Below are 19,086 nucleotides of genomic sequence, written 5' to 3'. Positions count from 1 at the left end.
CCGCTCCTCTCCCACAAACAGTGGCGTCTGAAACGGATGAGCCCCGTACCCCAGCTCCCAGCAAACTTTCCTCCCCGAGCCCCGCTCCCGTAGCTCCTCCCAGCCGCGCGGCAGGGGCACGGCCTCCCTATCCTCCCGGCCCGCGCAGGGCGAGCCAACGGCTTTTCCTACCTGTGCCCTCCTCCGTCACCTGTTGCAGGACACCCGCCGTCCGCGCAGCCCCTCGGCGCTTCCTTCTGCTCCGGCGGCGCCAGGGGCTTCTCGGGTTCCCGGGCGACCTCCATCCTGCCGGGCGCCGCCTCCGCCTCCTCCTCTTCTTCCTCCAGGGACTCCACGTAGAAGACGGTGCGGGGCGGCGGAGGCCCCGGGCCGTGCCCCCCGCGGGGCCGGCCGCCGGCGGGCAGCAGCGTCCCGTTGGGCGGACTGGCGGTGGTGGCCGCCGAGGAGGAGGCGGAGGAGGCGGATTTCTTCCAGAAGGCGCCGTTTCCTCTCTCCTGGCTCTTCAGCAGGCGGCTCTGGCTGGGCCCCCAGTGCTCGAAGCTGCTGTCGGGCGGCAAGCAGCCCCCCCCCGCCGGGCCGCCCGCCGGCGAGGGGTGGCTGAACAGTTTCCAGCGGAGGCGAAGGATATGTTTCACGTCGAAGTCTTTCCTGCCGGAGCCGGACATGGTGCCGAGGCGGGCGGAGGACGCGGGCTGAGGCGGGACTCACGGCGGCCGGGCAGGGCCGGGCGGCGGCGGCGGCTGCTCCGGGCAGCGCTGCAGGGCGAGGGCTGGCAGCCGGCTGCTGGAGGGAAATGCGCGCACACACCAGTGCGGAGAGAGAGGGAGGATGGATGGATGGAGCGATGCACAGAGCCGAGAGGAGGTAGAGACACCCAGCACAGGGAAGGGAGAGGAAGAGATGCCCAGAGCTGACGAGAATTGCACGGTGATCAGTGGAAAGGGGTGGAGAGAGAGGCAGAAATGAGAGACACCTCTCAGGGGAGACAGGCACTTGCGAGAGAAGAGCGGGTGAGAGGCTGTAAAGAAGCGGTAATTTGATGAACGGAGGGGCAAGCGGAGCCGGCGGCCGGAGAGGACCGGCAGCGGCAGCCACAGCAGGAGGCAGGTGGCTCTTCCTCTGCCTCCTGGAGCTCCGTGCCCGGGCGTTGCTGGAGGAGGAGAAGTCACCTGGAAGCCTCTCTCCACCTCCCGCCTTCCCATCCCATTTCTCAGGGGAGTCCTATGGCTGCAGTTATCTGGGATAGCAAAGCCAGAGAGCTGGCACAGGGTTAAAGCAGGGTTCCTTTATATATGCTGTATGTAGGAGGCGGGGGGACTGGGGAGGGGGGGAAGAGAATCTGTGAGTCTGTCAAGGTCCTCACTATGTAATTTTCTATGTGTCTCAGTGCCTCTCGCCAAGCTGCCCCCTCCCTTCTATGTGACGCAGATGTGCTCTGGGGCTATCAGTGTGAAGAGACACAGGGAAAGGGATGCTTCAGTCATCCTCATGCAAGTAAGTCGGCAGGTCGCTAATTGTCTTTCACAGCCCCTGCTTCTCCCTCTCCAGCACCTTGCTATTTTGGCTTGTATGACACTATGTAATACTGGGAGAAAGATACATGGAAACAAATGCAGCAGTAGCAGTGAACACAAGAGCATGAATCACAGGAGTACAAACTTAATAGACTGCATGCTGACTGGATGAGGTTACAGGTTAACGATTTATTCTGCAGGCTCCATTCATTAGCATCTTGGCTCAGTGTTGCTGTAGCAGTAGAAAACATAGGCTAGACAAACAGCGTGTCAAACTGAAATAGTACTGCACATCTGTTTCTTACCTTTTATGTGGGCTCTTAATGCAGTCTGACAGTGCTAAACCCAAGGGAATTTCCTTCATAACAGAGAAATCTGTTTGGGAACATCTGCCCACATGGGATGGATGTCACAAAATATTCTGTGCATCTGGGACATTCTGAATTCTGGAATTAAAAGCTTTGTGGTGAAATGTGGGAGAGGGATACTACACTGCAAAACTACACTGCATATCATCACCTGCAAGCTTATCAATTACACTGCATGAGAATTTGCCAGAAATAAGACAACGTACAGAATGCCTGAAATCCACCTTTAGAAAGTAGTATTTTAGAAAAAAAAAAAAACATGTGTTGCTAGGAAAGTGTTGGGAAAAAAAGTTTATTTGTTTCTTTGAAGCACTTTGAAGCACTCAGCTTCAGTCTGCTTCATGCACTGCTGATGCACTTGTGAGCTACCAAAAATTTGTTATACTAACATATTATGAATTCAGGAATAAAAGTTGAAGAAACTCTTACCATTAAGTTGGAATGTTCTGACTCCTCATTCATAAAGCACTACAGCTTTAAAAGCCCTTCAGAGAAACAGAGAATTCAAACAGTAATTAACTGTTTTGTTATTGTTTTATTTAGTTTGTCACTGCAGCTGTACTTCTAGTTGCAAACCAATATTAGGCTTTCTGTTTTAGCTTTGATTAAGTTCAGTATTGAACAGAACAAGAAATTCAGGACATAAACTCCTACTTTCTAGGGAAGAAAAATTTCTACTTTGCATTTTAAGTATTGATTTCTTTCACAACTGGACTGCAAACTCCCTAGGGTCTCAGTTTTGCCTTCAGTATTCAGAGCTTAAAAAAAAAAAAAAAAAAAAAAAAAGAGACAGGAGCGGAGAGGAGAGAGGAAAATTGCCTATTTGCCTATTTTCTTTACCCTGTTGTAATTCTTAGATAGAATTAATCCTTGATTAATGTATTAAGACTTCAGTTAATCATTTGATGTGAGTAGTTGATAGCTTTTTATTTGGTTTCATCTTAACTTTGTTGTATAGGTTTTCTTCAGTTACTTAGATAAATATAAATGTCATTATATTGTAACATTTTTTTTCTAAATGTACTTCAGATGTCACTCAGTGAATATATAGAGATCACCCAACAAAGTGATTCAGTCCTTTATCAGCTTTCTACTACAGACTAGCAAGCAATTATGAAGAAAAAAAGAAAAAATTATTACAGATTGTAACTGAAAGAGTCTCACATTATTTTTGTCTAATGGTTGAAGTCTCAGCTCTTCAGTGTGTTCTGTGTAGTTTTATATGCATTTTAACACTACTTAATTTCTTCACATTTCAGTATATAAGCATTTTTTGCAACTAAACGATACATTAATTTAGTATATATACCTGATTTTTCACTAGCGTCTTGCAGTTAATTTCAGGTATGAAAATGTATAAACAGTTCTCTATCATCAAAAGAAATCTAGAAAGCTCTCTTAATCTTATTCAGAGCACATTCACAACTATAAAGTATTTTGTCAGTGTACAGTGAAGAAGAACTAAACCAAAAAAAGCTATACTGGAGAAGTATCTGTTGTCACTACATATACTTCATGAATAAATCGTTTTTCCTAGAAAAAAAGATGAAACTGTTTTTCTTAGTCTTTCAGAGTTTCTTATCTTCATGTTTCCTTGCAAGTAATTTTGACATATGCCAGTGAGGTAAAGGACGTATTCTAGACTACCGCATGACAAAGTGAACACAAATATCTTTTAAATTACGGTTTAGATTCCTGTTACATAATGTGATTAATTCTATGGGTTATGTAGACTTGTACCATGTGAACTTTCTCTTCCTCCCAGGAAAAATAAAAATGATTCTTTTTTGTAGGTCTAGGCACCTTGCTCACATATACACAGCACGAACAATTACAACAAAAACATTAGTTTATTAGTCAGCGATGTCTTAGACTATGTATACAGGTCATTGACATGAACATGTGAACAAATATGTGAAAATAAATATCTCTTAGTTACTGAAGAGAAACATTTTGATATCTTAAGTTTCCTTCCTTACCCATGAAGTGTAACCAAGTTAATAATTAATAAGGATAAACTGTCAAGTCTGTTATACACTAGAACGTACTGTATTGCATTTATTTTTATTTATGAAATGACATATTGCTGCACTCTTCACCTCTTTCAACTTACCCAGATTAATAACCGCACAGAGCTTGAATAACTTTAGCAGCTTTGCTTGAAAGTGCTCATGGCTTTTTCTTCTTCATCTGTTTAGTTAGGTTAAGAAATAAAAGAGGATAGTCTTTATATCTCTGTTGTGTAAGATTTGTGAAAGTTTCTTGTTGTGTTTCTGTCACAGAGTTGACCAGATCAATCTATGTCCGTGACAGGGGCGACAGGCCTCTGCCCTCCCCCTCCACCCAGTCCCACAAAAAAAATGGGAAGGAAGGAAGGGAGGAAAAGAGCAGCGGCAACAATCTGTGGAGGAAAACTTATTTTACTATAATATTGGAATACAAGATAACACAATATATACAATTTAATTGAAATTGAGATTAATAAATCAGACAAGATGAGAGAGAGAGAGCCCCCAGGACTGATTCAAACCTGAAAAGCTTGGAACGGCTAGGAAAGCACCTCCAGCACCCACTGCAAGGCAGCAAGAGAGCGCCCCACTCGGAAGGGCCAGATCCCGTGACTGCTGTAATGTACAGGGATAGGAACTTGGAATTGGGGCAGTGACACTTTAATGCCCCGTACACTGCATGATGTTTTGATGTGGAATACTGAAACTCAAAAACAAAAAACAAAAACAAAAAAACATAGAACCATGACAGTTTCTAAATGCATTGCAAACTACTTAAATTCACAGTTATGTTCTGGCAAAAAAAAAAAAAAAAAAGAAAAGAAAAAGAAAAAGAAAAAGATTTCTGCTCACTCTTTTTAGGAAAAATGGCCTAGAGATATATATTCTTTTAACGAATCTCCCAAGTAATAAAAAACTGTTAAGAGAAAAGGACTTTGTAGTAGGTACCCAAATTGGTCAAATTTGATTAACCCTCTTTTTTCCTTCTTCCCATTGCGAACCTTGTTGATAGTGGCCTAATTCTTTGGTTGGTTTTCACATGTTTTACATCAAACCATTTATATGTTGTGCCCTGTACCCCAACAAGAATTGGTGGATTGGAAATACTGGTAAATTGTAGTTTAATTTATTGGTTGCTCATGGGCCAGAGGATAGGATAGGATAGGATAATCAGAGGGCTGGAACACCTCTCCTATAAGGAAAGGTTGAGGGAGCTGGGCTTGTTTAGTTTGGAGAAGGCTCTAAGGAGACTAATTGTGGCTTTCCAGTACCTGAAGGGAGCATATCAACAGGAGGAGGAGTGGCTGTTTGCAAGGGTGGATAGTGATAGGACAAGGGAAAATGATTTTAAACTGAGGCAGAGGAGGTCTAGGTTAGATGCTAGGAGGATGTTTTTCACACAGAGGGTGGTGACTCACAAGAACGTGTTGCCCAAGGATGTTGTGGATGCCCCATCTCTCTATGCGTTCATAAGGCCAGGCTGGATGTGGCTCTGGGCAGCCTGGTCTAGTGGTTGGCGACCCTGCAAGTAGCAGGGGGGTTGAAACTAGATGATCATTGTGGTCCCTTTCAACTCAGGCCATTCTATGATTCTTTGATTTGGTTACCCTGTGACTGAGACAGCAGAGGGGCAGTCTGACAAAATGGCGTCTAACACCGAATTGCATACAAACCAAAAACATGTAAATGAGTTCTTTCATACAGAAAATACTGCATCCACTGACATTCATCGATGCTTGCTGAATGTTTATGGAGACCAAACAGTGGCACAATGAGGCCGTGGGTGGTGTGTTTCTGCAGTGGTGACAGCAACAGTGGGTCACCTCTGCTGTGCAGACTTTTATTAGTGTGACATGCAGGCTGTTGCTCATCTCTGGTAAAAATGCATAACCAATGGCTGTGACTGTGTTGAAAAACTGTGTTTTGTAGCTGAGAATTTGCTCTATCAAACAGTGTTATTATATCTGTTGTAGTTTCCATGAAAATAAGAGGCATTACTCTAGGAGGCATTACTTATGGAGTAGCATGCATAATAAGAGAAAGGATGATTAAGAAGAGAAAGGATATAGGTGTCAACAAACTAAAAGCATTAATGGTAATTCTATAATTTAATTTGACATGTAGTTATAATGGAGAAGACAGTAGATTTTGCTGAACAAAAAGCATAAAGAGGAGGTCACTGTGCTTCAATAATGAGCAGTTTTAAAACAGTTCTCACTTGAATGTGAGAATTGTCATGTGAATAAATGAGCATGTACTTCAGATATAAAGATGCTGATTTTGTAGGTGTTTAATCATGCACTCAGAAGCAAGAATCTGAGAGTGTAAAAAGGTGCTATGAAAACATGCCTACAGGAATACTCAAGCTAAAGAAACTCATGGTATTGGACATCCACAGAGAGATCCAAATTTAGTGAAGAAAATGGCAGCATCATGCTTGCTAAAAATGTAATTTATTAGACTTATTTTTAAAACTTCTGTCATGCATAAAGCTTTATGAAATTTTGAATCAATATAGATAATAAAGATGCAGAACTGGATAAAGATGACAGTAATGAATAACTAAGAAATTCTGCGTAAGGTATACCTGTAATGCTTTGAAGTTGTTAATAGCAGGAGTTTGAAGGTGTTGATCTGATTTTTCTCTCAAAATACTGTAAATATTTCAACAGAAATTACTAAACCAAGGCTAGACAGCCAAGCTTAGTAACTATGATTGTTTTCTAATGACAAGAAAGAAAGAACAAAACTAGAAAAACCGGTAAAGCCAGAACTTATTTACATATAAACTCTTGTATGTGTTTTATCTATACTGAGTTTTCAACTGAGATTTCAGTGTAGAGAATGAGTTTGTTTTTAGATAAATTAAAGAGTTACATCATGTTATTTCACAAAATCAACAAAGAGTTAGGATAGTACAAGACAGGTGTGTATCTGTGGTCACATGACCAGCCACAATTATTTCAGAGTAGCAAGAATTTTCAAAGCCATATTGGATGAGGCTCCTGGACAGTTTGATCTAGTGTCTGGCAACTCTGCCCATGGCAAGGGGATTGGAATTAAATTTAGGTCTTTAAGGTCTCTTTCCAGCCCCCCTGCCATGGGAAGAGCTGCCAACAACTAGATCAGTCTGCCTATGGTTCTATGATTCTAAGCCATTCTGTGATTCTAAGAACTACTTCTCTGAAGTTACCTAACTGCCCCCTTAGTAATGCTAGGTAAAAGAATGATAGATTAATTAAGTGCTGATTTGAACAGACACATTTTTACTTTTTATCTCATGAGCCTAGACGAACACAGCCAGTTACTTTATATTGAGGAACAATTGCTTCTTAAAGTTGTATGAACACACCCTAAAAAGCAGTTTTTAAAAATTTCATTTAGGAAGAGTAAATGCTACATGATTTGTCAAGGATAAAAAATCACAAGTAAACTGTCTTGTAAACATAGTAGTTTAAAATCATGGATATAATGATTGAATTCTTTTTTCTTAATTTTTTTTTTAATCTTCTCCTATTTCTCTTAGTGACTTGAAGACATTGTCTTTAAGTGAAATAAAAAATATTGAGGTTCTTCTATTCCAAAATCAGTTCCCATAGTTTCTCTGTGGTAATTACCACTTCAGTAAGGGATGCCTAGTTCATTCATTCATTCATTCATTCATTCCGACAATTTCCAGAATATCTATAGCTTAAGTTTATTTGAAGAGACTGTCAATGCCATCTTTCCAAAATTATGTTCAAGTGAAATTGCTATTCTAGACCTAATGCAGGTTTGGCAGAGCACGCACCTTTGCACTTATATGTCATACTCCACCATTTGGAAGTCATTCATCTGTACCATTTGCTAATCCACATGGAAGCTGTTATTGTCAATTTTATATGATAGCATTTCAGTATCTTTGTAAAATTATTACATTGTCTTGATTTAAATACTACTGTTTTGACAATGCATCTGTAAGTTATCAGCTGAAATTCTGGTGATGCAAAGAAAATAGGATTCTTTTTCTTTGCTAGATTCAGGAAATGGCTGTATTTTTTTCTTTGACTCTGAACTCTAAGAAGTGGCTTGCTTTCATGTTCTGTTCAAAAAATGTGCAGTTACTGCTGATCTTTTATTTAACATTTATTTACAGTCTGAAGTAAAAACTTTGGAAAATTATACATTAGAAAATAACAACAATGAAGTTTGAAAATAGACTGAAATAATAAAAAAAATAATAATAATGAGCTCACCACTACATTTGTATTAGTAAATTAATTTAGAATTAGTTAAATTAAACAGAGTCAATGGAGGTGGCATAAGATGGCCAATACTGTTAAGGCATTATCACATGCACTGAAACAATGAAATGTTTTTGGTTGGTACAGACTGTCATTCTCAGAAACTAGTGCAGGAATTAGCATAGGAAACACACTCAATATGCACTTTGGATAGTCAGTATTTTAGAGGATAAGAGCAGTTAGCCATATGCAGGTAAATAGTGCCATGCCTTTTGGCCTGAGTCCCAGAGCCTGAGCAGAGCAGAAAACAGGCACTGGGAGATTTTATTTACTGCTTTAGACATGACCTTATGATACTTATATTTCTGCTTAAAGGTTTCTTTGAAGTAAAGAAGAAAAATATGTTTTCAGGGGTTTTCACCCTTGAAAACCTTTCAGCATTTGACAGAAAATGAACGATTTCTAGAGTTCTCTTAAGAAGGAAATCCAGTAAGAATAAAAGCAGGTTTGTAAAGCTGTATCATCAGGAAAGTTATCTTTTGAGCAACTTTCCAAGTTGATATGGCTTTCAGGGTGCTGACATCTGAATAAGCAGCAGTCTTAATGTCAGAAAACACTGGGATGTAATGTGAATACAGCAGTCACTGAATACAAAGGAAAGAAGTTGATTGGCTGAGTTGAATAACAAACATGATTTTTTATATTTACCCACAACTGATACTAGGTATTTTATTACATTCCTCTATGCCTATTTTATTTTTAAAGGAATGTTTCTTTTTATAAATCTGACTCATATTTCCTTCTTTATTTGATAGGAATAAATACTGTACTTGTATATGATAATATTAAAAAGCAAAGTTCTTGATCTAAGAAACATAGCATTATTTTAGTTTCAAGAATCTTGTCTGATAATATTATTTGCCTTCTAAATGGCTATAAAAATGTAGGTATGTAAGAAGTAGAAAAGTAGAAAATATGAATATTGGTAGAAGAAAATATGAGTATATTGATAGTTTCATTTTGAGGAATAAATAGATTATAGAATACAGTTGTTCAGAACAATACTTTTGGTCACAAACATAGTAATCTTATATTAGTGTATTGAAGTTTCACTAGTTCAGAAATAAAGTGAAGAACAAGATTCTGTCCTCTTGAGTGTTCCTTCTACAGCCTACAATTAACACGAAAAATCTTGAAGTACAGAACAGCAGTTAACTTCTGTTAATGTATAACATTTACATTTTTTTTTCTTTTCAGTTGAAAAGTATGAGCAAAATTCTGTTATTAAGCTGTATCAAGAAAAGTCATCTAGAAATGTGTCTACATTTCATTCACACAGAATTACTTAAGGAATAAATCATATTGCTCTTGAAATGTATGTTTGAAAACATACATTAAAACAAACGTTATGAGATGTTCATGATGTCTCCTCACTTTCTCTCCTTATCATAGTCTCATTGTCCATTGGAGGTAGCTTCTGTCCATACTGCTTTTAGTCCTTAATGGATATATGCACTTAGAAGAGAAGCCTTTGGCTGTTTTTAGCTCATGTAAGAATAGTTCTCCCAGAGGTCTCTTCCATTGCATGGGATGTTATTTAGCATTAGATGATACTACCTTTCACTTCACTTATTTTCTGTTCGCAGTAGATGGCATTGTAGACTGTGCAAAATTATATACTTCCAGTTTAAGAAGTTAAGTTTTTGCCGCACGAAAATAAAAATTTCTACTTGCAACTTGTACCAAGTGCCATATTATGGTAGTAATACTATAATACCACAGCAGTGATATTCATATTCATATTCATTTTAGCTACCACTTACTGTCAGCTATTTTGCATTGTTTTGGTTTTGAAAGACTTGAATTTTCATGTAGTTTCCAAAACTTATGCCAGTTTGAAGTGCTCTGTCAACTGGATGATGTATCCTATTTTCTATGCAATTGGACTTGATGATTTTTGAAGATTTATTCCAATTCTTGTATTCTGTCTTATCCTGTCATGCATGAGGAAGTTGAAAATGCTGAGGGAGTTACTGTGCAGACTATACCTATGCTATGAGTATGTATTTTTTCAACTAAATGGAAGTCAGTATATAACTGACACTCATTGATGTACAAATGAAAAGCAAACAAAAAAAAAGACTACATTCAGATATCCCTGTTGTAGCAGGTTTTTGACTGGTATCGAGTATAATATAGGTGTTCTGAGCAATTTAAACAATTAAATGAATGCTTATAACAGCATCTTTTCACCTTCGTATGTATGAAAGCTACAGTAAGTTTCATGGTATTTTTTTGAAAACTGTTATTTAGGTGACTAACTACATAGCTAGATTGTTACAACTGATGAGCTGCCATGCTAAGCATCAGTGTTTGCCATCTCTAGTGACCGATCCCTGATGAGTCTCAGTTAGCTGTGCTTATAGTAGGCAAAAAAAAGGCCTCTGTGTTCTCTGGAGTAATGATCCTTAGTGCTTCTGAATTACCATCTTCTGATGTTCTTTTTCCTCAAAATTTCTTAGCTTTTTTTCTTTCCATACAGAATCTCTAACCTGATGATTGTCACAGTCTGAACTCTTCTTTCTTGTCTCCCACTTTTATTTTTTTAACCTTGCATGTCTTTAGACCATTTATTTTCACACACTTAATTTTTTAATGGAAACTGCTGAAGTCTCACAGTTGTGCTGCGGAAAACAAAGCTGATGCCATAGGTCAAGGGTTGCAGTAACATACTGTAATTTGTTGTACACACATTTGCACAGGAAGTATCAGTTTTACTGTATTACAAATGGTAATAATTATCAATGACAGTAGTCCTAATTAATTCTAATTACTACAGTGTACTACTGTGTACTAGTATATTTTCAAACCTAATAAAAGTTGTGGATTTGTTGTTTAGTATTTATCTTAAATCCATCTCCAATAATTTCTGAAAGCTTAATTTCTTAAATTGGTATCATTTCTAGATTTTGGATAGAAACATCTTGTTTCACTAAACAAGAGACGAAAGAAAAAGAATTACTCGGTAGTCAGTAGAAATTTTTGATTCACGAGTATTTACATTAGTACCTGTAAATATATTTACCCATTGGCATTACCAAGAGGCTACCAGCAAATGTGGGAATAGCAGGTGCTCTCATTCACAAAGCGCTTAAGAATTAATCGTAAGTTTAAGCAACTTAAGTAGACTGTATGACTGTATGTCACCTTTAGTGGCTCATATACCTTTTCATACTTAGTAAAATGTGCATCAAAATCAAATATGATTTTCAGATATAATTCACATTTTGTTGAACACAACTTATCTCTTGGCAGTAGAAAAAATGTGTTCTAATTAATTGGAATTTGTATGAAACACTCTCTTGATTAAATGTACATTACTGTTCATTAACATTTGGCAATAAAGAGTTCTTGGAAAATACTCCAATATGAATTCTTTTTTATTCACATAAATTGCGTGGGCAGTAATATGTTGTATCTGCATCATGTTCTCCATTTTGAAACAATTGATAAGCAAAGAAGTGAAGATCGAAAAAAGTGTTATATTTTACAAGTTTCAATACTGCAACATCTATTTTAGTTATTGTCATGGTTTTATGATTTTTGGTTATTAGTATTCCACATCACAACATCATGTAGTGCACTGGGAGTTTGACTGTTAATGCTCAAGTTCTGGGTACCTGCCCGGAAGAGAAGAAGAACTATTTTCCGCAGGGGACTTTGCAGTCAGAGAGGAGATATAACTGCTGGCAGGGTCACCTGATGCACTCTTCTTCATCCACTCTTCTTTGTTGTCTCTTTTTCGTCTCCCTGCTGCTCAACCGGACTGCACATCTCACCTCAGCATTATGGTGAGGCCTATCCACCTTTCGGACATCCTCTCATTATATTTGATTTATTAGTTTCAATTCTGATTATATTGTATTATGCTGTGTTATCTTGCATTCCAATACTATATTTAGTAAATTAGTTTGTTTCTCCTCAGATAGTTGCCTCTGTTTTTAATTATTTTGGGGTCCCCTGTTCCCTTTTTTATGGAGGCGCAGATTTTGCGAAATCCCTCCGCTCCACTGGTCAAGGAACTGGGCCGAACCAGCCTGTAAACCATTGACGTTCTTGGTGGAGAATGTGGGCAGAAGCTGCTTTTTAGCTTTTTAGAACGAACCTCTCTGCTCTCGGAGAGCTTCATTGGGAAAGTTTATCTCTTTCACAGGTACTCACTGAAAACTTGACCTTGAAAGTCCAGATGGGCTGCCAATATTCTGGGATATTTGTAAACTTTGAGCACTGCTAACTTGCTTCTGTAAAGACAAGGAAAAAAAATGATTCCGCTTTCTCTTTTAAACCATTGACAGTTATCCAGGTTCAATATTTTTAATTATCTTACTTTCACTTATAGAAAAAAATAAATTTATTGTACTTGAAAATAAATACTTTCACGCATGAGAGTGAGGATCCTAATAGCTGAAAAACCTAAATAAAATAAAAATATTAAATAAGAACTCGGATAAACTGAAAGAGTCAGTTACATGAGCTAACATTACTCAGGACAGGTATGAGTTATGCATCTTCACAAAGTCAGCTTCTGAGCTGAAAGCCCATCTAATAGTGATCAAATGACAGTGAAGTTTGTGTTGACTTTTTAGTTGTTTTTTTAACATCAAATGTTGTTTTCGGTATTTCTGTTGATAAAAACAAAAATGCAAGCCTATTAATGTTCAAAATATGTTCAAAGATACATTCAAAAACAGACAAAGAAATTTATAGATAAGTCTAGGTCATTTCAGTTCTCTCTTAGTCTTTCTCAAACAATTCCTTTTTCATTGTTATTGTTGTTTCAAAAAAATGTAATGCATGCGTAAGAGCTCTGGAGTTGTCACCACCTTTTGCACATTCTTCCATGTCTCAAGCAGTGTACCACTGAGGTGCTGTTGAGGCCTTATGTCTCCTGACATTGTGCAAAAAAGTAACATTGATTCAGAAAGTCCTTTGGAAATGATTTTTCAATGTCAGAATTGATGAAATGTGACAATTTTTATGAATATAACTCATGCTTACTAGGAAACAGAAGCTAGCGATGGTTAGCTAGGTGAATGCTTTCTATATATACATTAAAAACAGATATTCATTATACCAGATCTGTAACATATTGTCACGGAGTTAACTAGATCAGTCTATGCCTGTGACAGAGTGGCCATAAGCCCCTGGGTCCCCCTGGCCCCACAAAATGGGAAGGAAAAGGGATAGGGAGATGGGAGCTGGGCTCAAGAAAGACAAAAAAAAAAAAAAAAAAAAAAAAAAAAGCAGTGGCAACTATCTATGGAGGAAAACTTATTTTACTGATTATGATATCGGACTAATTAATGAAATAGGAGAGAGAGAGTGAGTTCCTAAGAACGAATCAAACCTGAAAGGTTCGGTGTGTCTAGGAAAGCACCGTCCAGCACTCACTGCAAGGCAGTAAGAAGACCGCCCAACCAGGAAGGGCCAGACCCCATGACTTTCACAATATACAGGGATAGATACCCGGAACTGGCTCATTAACACTTTAACTCCCAGTGCACTACATGGTGTTATGGAGTACCGAAAACGAAAAATCTCAAAACCATGACACATATCATCCTTCTTGCACTTGAAGAGAGTTTATACATCCTAAGGACTTTTTTTTTCTTTTTAATCTGCCTACATATTTTCCTTTATAATATCTTATAGAAATTATTATGTAGTAATTTAAAGATAGTGTCCTTTTTTACCGTATGTCCCGTGCTGTATACGAAGTTTGAAATATTCTGTATTCCATGTTCTCATTTGTTTTCTTTCTTTCTTGAGTATGTTAAAGTTATGAACGAATTCTTTATAGTACTTTACACAAGGGATGTTCTGAAAGTAGTGCCTCCTATTTTATTATGTTTGCCCATGATATCAGAGGTGAATGCTGATGCTATGACAGTAGAGATTGAGGCTTCCCAACAATATTCCATTACATTTTGTTGCCATATGACAGATGGCTGCAGAGGGGCAGTCTGACAAAACGTCTCACATGGAAGTGCATATGAAACAAAGGTGTATCATTGAATTCCTCCATATAGGGAAAAAAAAAAAAAAAAAAAAAAAAAAAAAAAAAAAAAAAAAAGCATCCATTTACATTCATTGATGTTTTCTTCACATTTATGGAGACCAAACAATGGATGTGAACACAGCGAAGTAGTGGTGGTGGTGCATTTTAGCAATGTTGACAGCCAACAGTCAGTCACCTCTGCTAGTGCTGATTCTTATGGGCATACATACAGGCTCCTGTTCACTTCTGGGGAAAATGTGTAGCTAATGGTGTGACTGATGAAAAATAGTGTTCTGTAGCTAAGAATTTTCTCTATCCAATATTGTTATTGTGTTCTTTGTATCTGATGTATTTTTCATGCAAATAACTAAGAGACATTACTTTCAGAGTGACCAATGTAATATTAAAAGCATAAAATAAATTGTAGAAGCTGGAAAGTATGGGAACTTTTATTTTATTACATCTACTTTTAGTTGTTTCTAGTTAAAAAATTGCAATTAATTGAGGACTAATCCTAGTTCTTCCTTAAATATCAGAAATGAAGTGTCTCAGATCTCTGGCATTTTTTTTTCTAGTGCTTTATTCCATCTAATATATATGCACCATATTTTTTTTATATAACCTTTTGCCTGTTTCATATCTCCATCTGTTTGGCAGTAAAGAAAGAAGTATCTTGATACTAGATGTACAAATTTTTACTTGTGCGTGGAGGAATTCTGAATCATGAATAGTAGTACTTTTTTTGAGATAATTTAAGAGAAGTATTAATTTGACATCTCTGAACCATATCACTTTTCCAGTGTGTTCCTTTTTCTTATTTTGACTTACATCAACAACTGAAATGCGGAAATCTGAGTTGCATTAATTAACATAGCAAGATTTGTGTCAAAATGTTATTGTTTAAAAAAAAAAATTGTTAAATGTTTTTAGCAATGATGGGAGGAGAAGCAGATGCTGTAAGGAGCAAGAACCCTTCCCAGGCCGTCCTGCTTTTGTGTTATGCTCATTGTGATAGGCCTTGTCTATGGCAAATCAGTCCAGCAGGCGTCCCCAGACAGCAGTGATCTCAAGATTAGCATACTTTATTACTGCTTTTTTCTTGACCTTCCTCTACTTCTCTTTCTCTGTCTCAATGCCTCCAAACAACTATTAATTACATTTTTTTCCCTGTTGGTCCCAGTTTTGCTTTGTCTTTAACCAAACTGGATATTCGTGTTACTATTCCCCGTATAACCTTGCAGGTTATTATTGATGTGGCTGTCTAGTCACTGCTGGCCTATATACTGACATCCCAGAGGTCTTCAGTACTCTCTCCAATTACCTGCGAAGCTCAGCCCCTTCTCAGATAACTCTGCCTTAACTACCTGTACACACTTGCAATGCCTCATGGTGCTGTCTTCAATTTATGTCATCACACTGTTACTTGTCACATCCAACAATTTCTCATGTCTTGTCATGTCATGTCCTGCTCAGTTAACCTAATCTCAGAGAATGGTCTAGCCAGCAGACTTGTCACTGTCTTGCAGTCCTAAGATTCTGAGTTTTACATAACTTCAGAGCTATTTATAGCCAGCCTTCATTCTACCAGCACTTGTTTTAAATACAGACATTTTATTATATTTTTAACACAGATAACTGGGAAGACTGAAATGTCAGTGATAAAAGAACTGTATGAGAAAAAGGGATTAAGTGCTCATCACTTCTGTGCACCTCTTCCTGCTTTATCAGTAGTCAGCAAACTTTTCTAGTAACACCACTTGTAATATTTCATATTGAGAGATTTAGATAACTATTATATTACACTATTTTTTATTTCTTTTATCAAATGCAGTAAATAAAAAATCTACTTCTATTTTTTTGCTGTATCTGGTGCACTGGTATAATGATCTGTCACGTTTTGCTTGTTGCTTGTTTCTTTATGAAGTTTGACATCATCTTTTCACTATATCCATACTTCGTAGAATCATAGAATCATAGAATCACCAAGGTTGGAAAAGACCTTCAAGATCATCCAGTCCAATCATCCACCTATCACCAATAGTTCTCACTAAACCATGTCCCACATCATAATGTCCAAATGTTCCTTGAACACCTGCAGGGTCAATGACTCCACCATCTCTCTGGGCAGCCCATTCCAGTGCCTGACCACTCTTTCAGAGAAGTAATATTTCCTAATGTCACCAGCCTGAATCTCCCCTGGCAGAGCGTGAAGCCATTCCCTCTAGTCCTGTCACCACTTACATAAGAGAAGAGGCTGACCCCCAGCTCACTACAGCCTTTCTTCAGGTAGTTATAGAGAGCAATAAGGTTTCTTGTGCGCCTCCCCTTCTCCAGACTGAACAATCCCAGCTCCTTCAGCTGCTCCTCATAAGGCCTGTGCACCAGACCCCTCACCAGCATTGCCACCTTTCTTTGAACCTGCTCCAGGGCCTCAATGTCTTTCTTGCAGCGAGGGGCCCAAAACTGGACACAGTACTCGAAGTGCGGCCTCACCAGAGCTGAGTACAGGGGGACAATCACTTCCCTGTTGGTTCTGGCAGCACTGTTTCTGATGCAAGCCAGGATGCCATTGGCCTTCTTGGCCACCCAGGCACACTGCTGGCTCATGTTCAGCCGAGCATCAATCAATACTCCCAGGTCCATTTTCTCTATGCAGTGTTCCAGCCACTCTGCCCTAAGCCTGTAGCATTGCCTGGGGTTGTTGTGGCCAAAGCGCAGGACCCGGCCTTTGATCTTGTTGAACCTCATCCCATTGGCTTCAGCCCAGCTATCCAGCCTGTCCAGATCCCTCTGTAAGGCCTTGCTACTCCCAGGCAGATCCACACTTCCAGCCAACTTGGTGTCATCTGCAAACTTACTGAGAGTGCACTCAATGCCCTCATCAGTAAAGATTTTGAAGAGAATACGCCGCAGCACCAACCCCTGGGGAATACCACTCGTGACGAGTTGATCTTCCTGTAAATGTGTTTTAATTGCAGAGAAAGTTTTTGGGCTTGCTGACCATATATGGGACATACTCTATGGCCTCTAGTTCCTCTGCAGTAGTGAACTTCAATCAGGTCCTTCAGATCCCTGGATTTTGGACATCAGGACTGTTGTGGTTTTGCCATTTTTTGTTATCAGTATTCCACAACAGAACATCATGTGAACCAGTGGGAGTTAAGGAGTTTATGTTTTGGTTCCGTTTACTGCCTTTTATGGGCACTTCGAGTATGGGAAGGGGAGGATCTGGCGGCAAGAGGAAGTGGGGCAGAGCTCCGGACAGGGCCCGAGCATCTGCCTATTTCCCTCTGGCCCAGTCTCAGCTGTCTCTGCTCAGCGTGGAGAAAAGCACGTGCTTTCCCTCGCACCATCGTGGTTTGACTCACGTTTTGGATACTCTTGTCTCTTTCGTTTTGTTTGATTTAGTTAAATAAAGGAAATTACCGCTCCTCCTCAAAATCGTTGCCATTGTATTTTCTCTTTGTTAAAACTATCTGCTGGCTCTCTGCCCTTCCCCCTCTCCCGGAGCACAGTCGGCCCAGGGCCGGCCAGGTAGGGACAAACCATTAATATCCGTTCCGTTCCCTTTTTTTTCTTTTTCTTTTTTTCTTTTTCCCTGGGCCTGTGCCCCCGTTATGAACTTATACCTAAGGATAACCCCGTGACAAGGACAGATCTTTCACTACATTGCTGTGGACAGAAGAATTAGTTTTGTAAGACCACAAGACTAAGTAGGCATAGTATTGCACAAGGGGGGAATTTCCTCCACACTTGACATTACTTCCACTTACCTTTTTTTTTTAATGTGGTTCTGAAAGATAAATACTAAAATCACAGTCACTACTATTCCTGGGCACCATTCAGCTGCATCAGCATTGAAAGTGATCTAACAGACATGACACAGGATCTGTGTCTTAGTGAAGTGACAACTGTTTGAAATATATAAATAGACATCTGTCTAATGTAGTGCTCTATTCTAAAAATTTGAGGTATTTAATTAGATTTTACCTATTTGTACTGTTTCAGATTATTCTAGATTATTCTTAATATTCAACTTCTTAGTATTCAACTTCTTATCCTCAGTATTCAACTTCTGGAGATGGGGAAGAGGTAAGAAAAAAACGCTTTAAAAACAAAGAAACAATGCAAATACAAAAATGTGAAGAAGCTAGAATTGGTTTTGTTCTTTTTGTCATTCTAAAGGGTTTTATTGGTCCTCATGAACTTTTAAAACTGATATCCTGACAAGGCGATAAAAGAATGTGGAAGAACAAAAGGTGGCAAAAGACTTTAGGGAAGAGAAGTAACCTTTTCATAAAATTTATTTTACTAGAGCTGATTGTGATTGTACTGATGAAGATTAATGGAATGCTATTTTTAATTAAATTTTGAAAGTATGGGCACACCTACAGAAATTTTTTGACCAGATTCAGTATCATTTAAAATGTTGTGACAGTAAAAAGTAAAAAAAAATCTACTATTAACAGTTAATGAATTCATCTGTATAAGTCATATTTATTAGGTCTTTGTTAAGGGAAGTAAATGTAGATTGAAGGTTCTTATTCTTTGCTTGCTTGTTATACAGAAGCAATTAAATCTGTGTATTCAAAAAGATGCCAATCCAATTTCATGAAATAACTTAGGGCAATTATGTTAAAAGTAAAATCTATTGTAGTTTCAAAATTTATCGTATGACATAAATGCTTCAGGTATATTTTTATTTTTGAATAACTCATTTTGAAATGATAAAGAGTACGTTTAAGAAGCATTGTTATAATAAACACTTTCAGTAAGATTTACTTACTCCATTAACAGATGTAAAAGAAACCAGAATAAGTGCTATCTGAAATCAGTATGGGATTAGATCTAGGAAGGAATTTAGACACTGTACTTATTGCAGTACCTAATTCTTAAGCCTGTTTTTCAGATATG

General features: G+C 38.5%; 2 protein-coding genes across 2 annotated transcripts in view; one reads left to right on the top strand and one right to left on the bottom strand.

Moving 5' to 3' along the window:
* KLHL1 (kelch like family member 1) overlaps nt 1-665 on the bottom strand; it is a 240,216-nt gene extending 239,551 nt beyond the window's left edge. Inside the window, exon 1 of the mRNA XM_052705588.1 lies at nt 172-665. Within this exon, the coding sequence (XP_052561548.1) occupies nt 172-665 (494 nt within the window). The remainder of the gene's footprint in view (nt 1-171) is intronic.
* LOC128092118 (uncharacterized) lies at nt 627-17,698 on the top strand. Its single transcript, XM_052705654.1, has 3 exons — nt 627-864; nt 1,388-1,494; nt 17,151-17,698. Exons 1-3 carry the CDS (start codon nt 627-629, stop codon nt 17,586-17,588), a joined length of 783 nt encoding a protein of 260 aa, XP_052561614.1. The 3' UTR covers nt 17,589-17,698.
* The last annotated feature ends 1,388 nt before the right edge of the window (nt 17,699-19,086 follow it).

The sequence above is a fragment of the Tympanuchus pallidicinctus genome, unplaced genomic scaffold (assembly GCF_026119805.1).
Source record: "Tympanuchus pallidicinctus isolate F22 unplaced genomic scaffold, pur_lepc_1.0 scaffold6, whole genome shotgun sequence".
Lineage (NCBI taxonomy): Eukaryota > Metazoa > Chordata > Aves > Galliformes > Phasianidae > Tympanuchus > Tympanuchus pallidicinctus.
Note: the sequence above shows the minus strand (reverse complement) of the source record. Positions and strands in the feature narration are given on the sequence as shown.

Bases quoted from the DNA above. Each gene is read 5' to 3' on its own strand.
- LOC128092118 (XM_052705654.1), top strand. From the start codon at position 627: ATGTTTCACGTCGAAGTCTTTCCTGCCGGAGCCGGACATGGTGCCGAG. The intron at 865-1,387 runs GTAGAGACACCC...TATGTGTCTCAG, and splicing joins ATGCACAGAGCCGAGAGGAG to TGCCTCTCGCCAAGCTGCCC. The intron at 1,495-17,150 runs GTAAGTCGGCAG...TTTTAATTGCAG, and splicing joins CTTCAGTCATCCTCATGCAA to AGAAAGTTTTTGGGCTTGCT.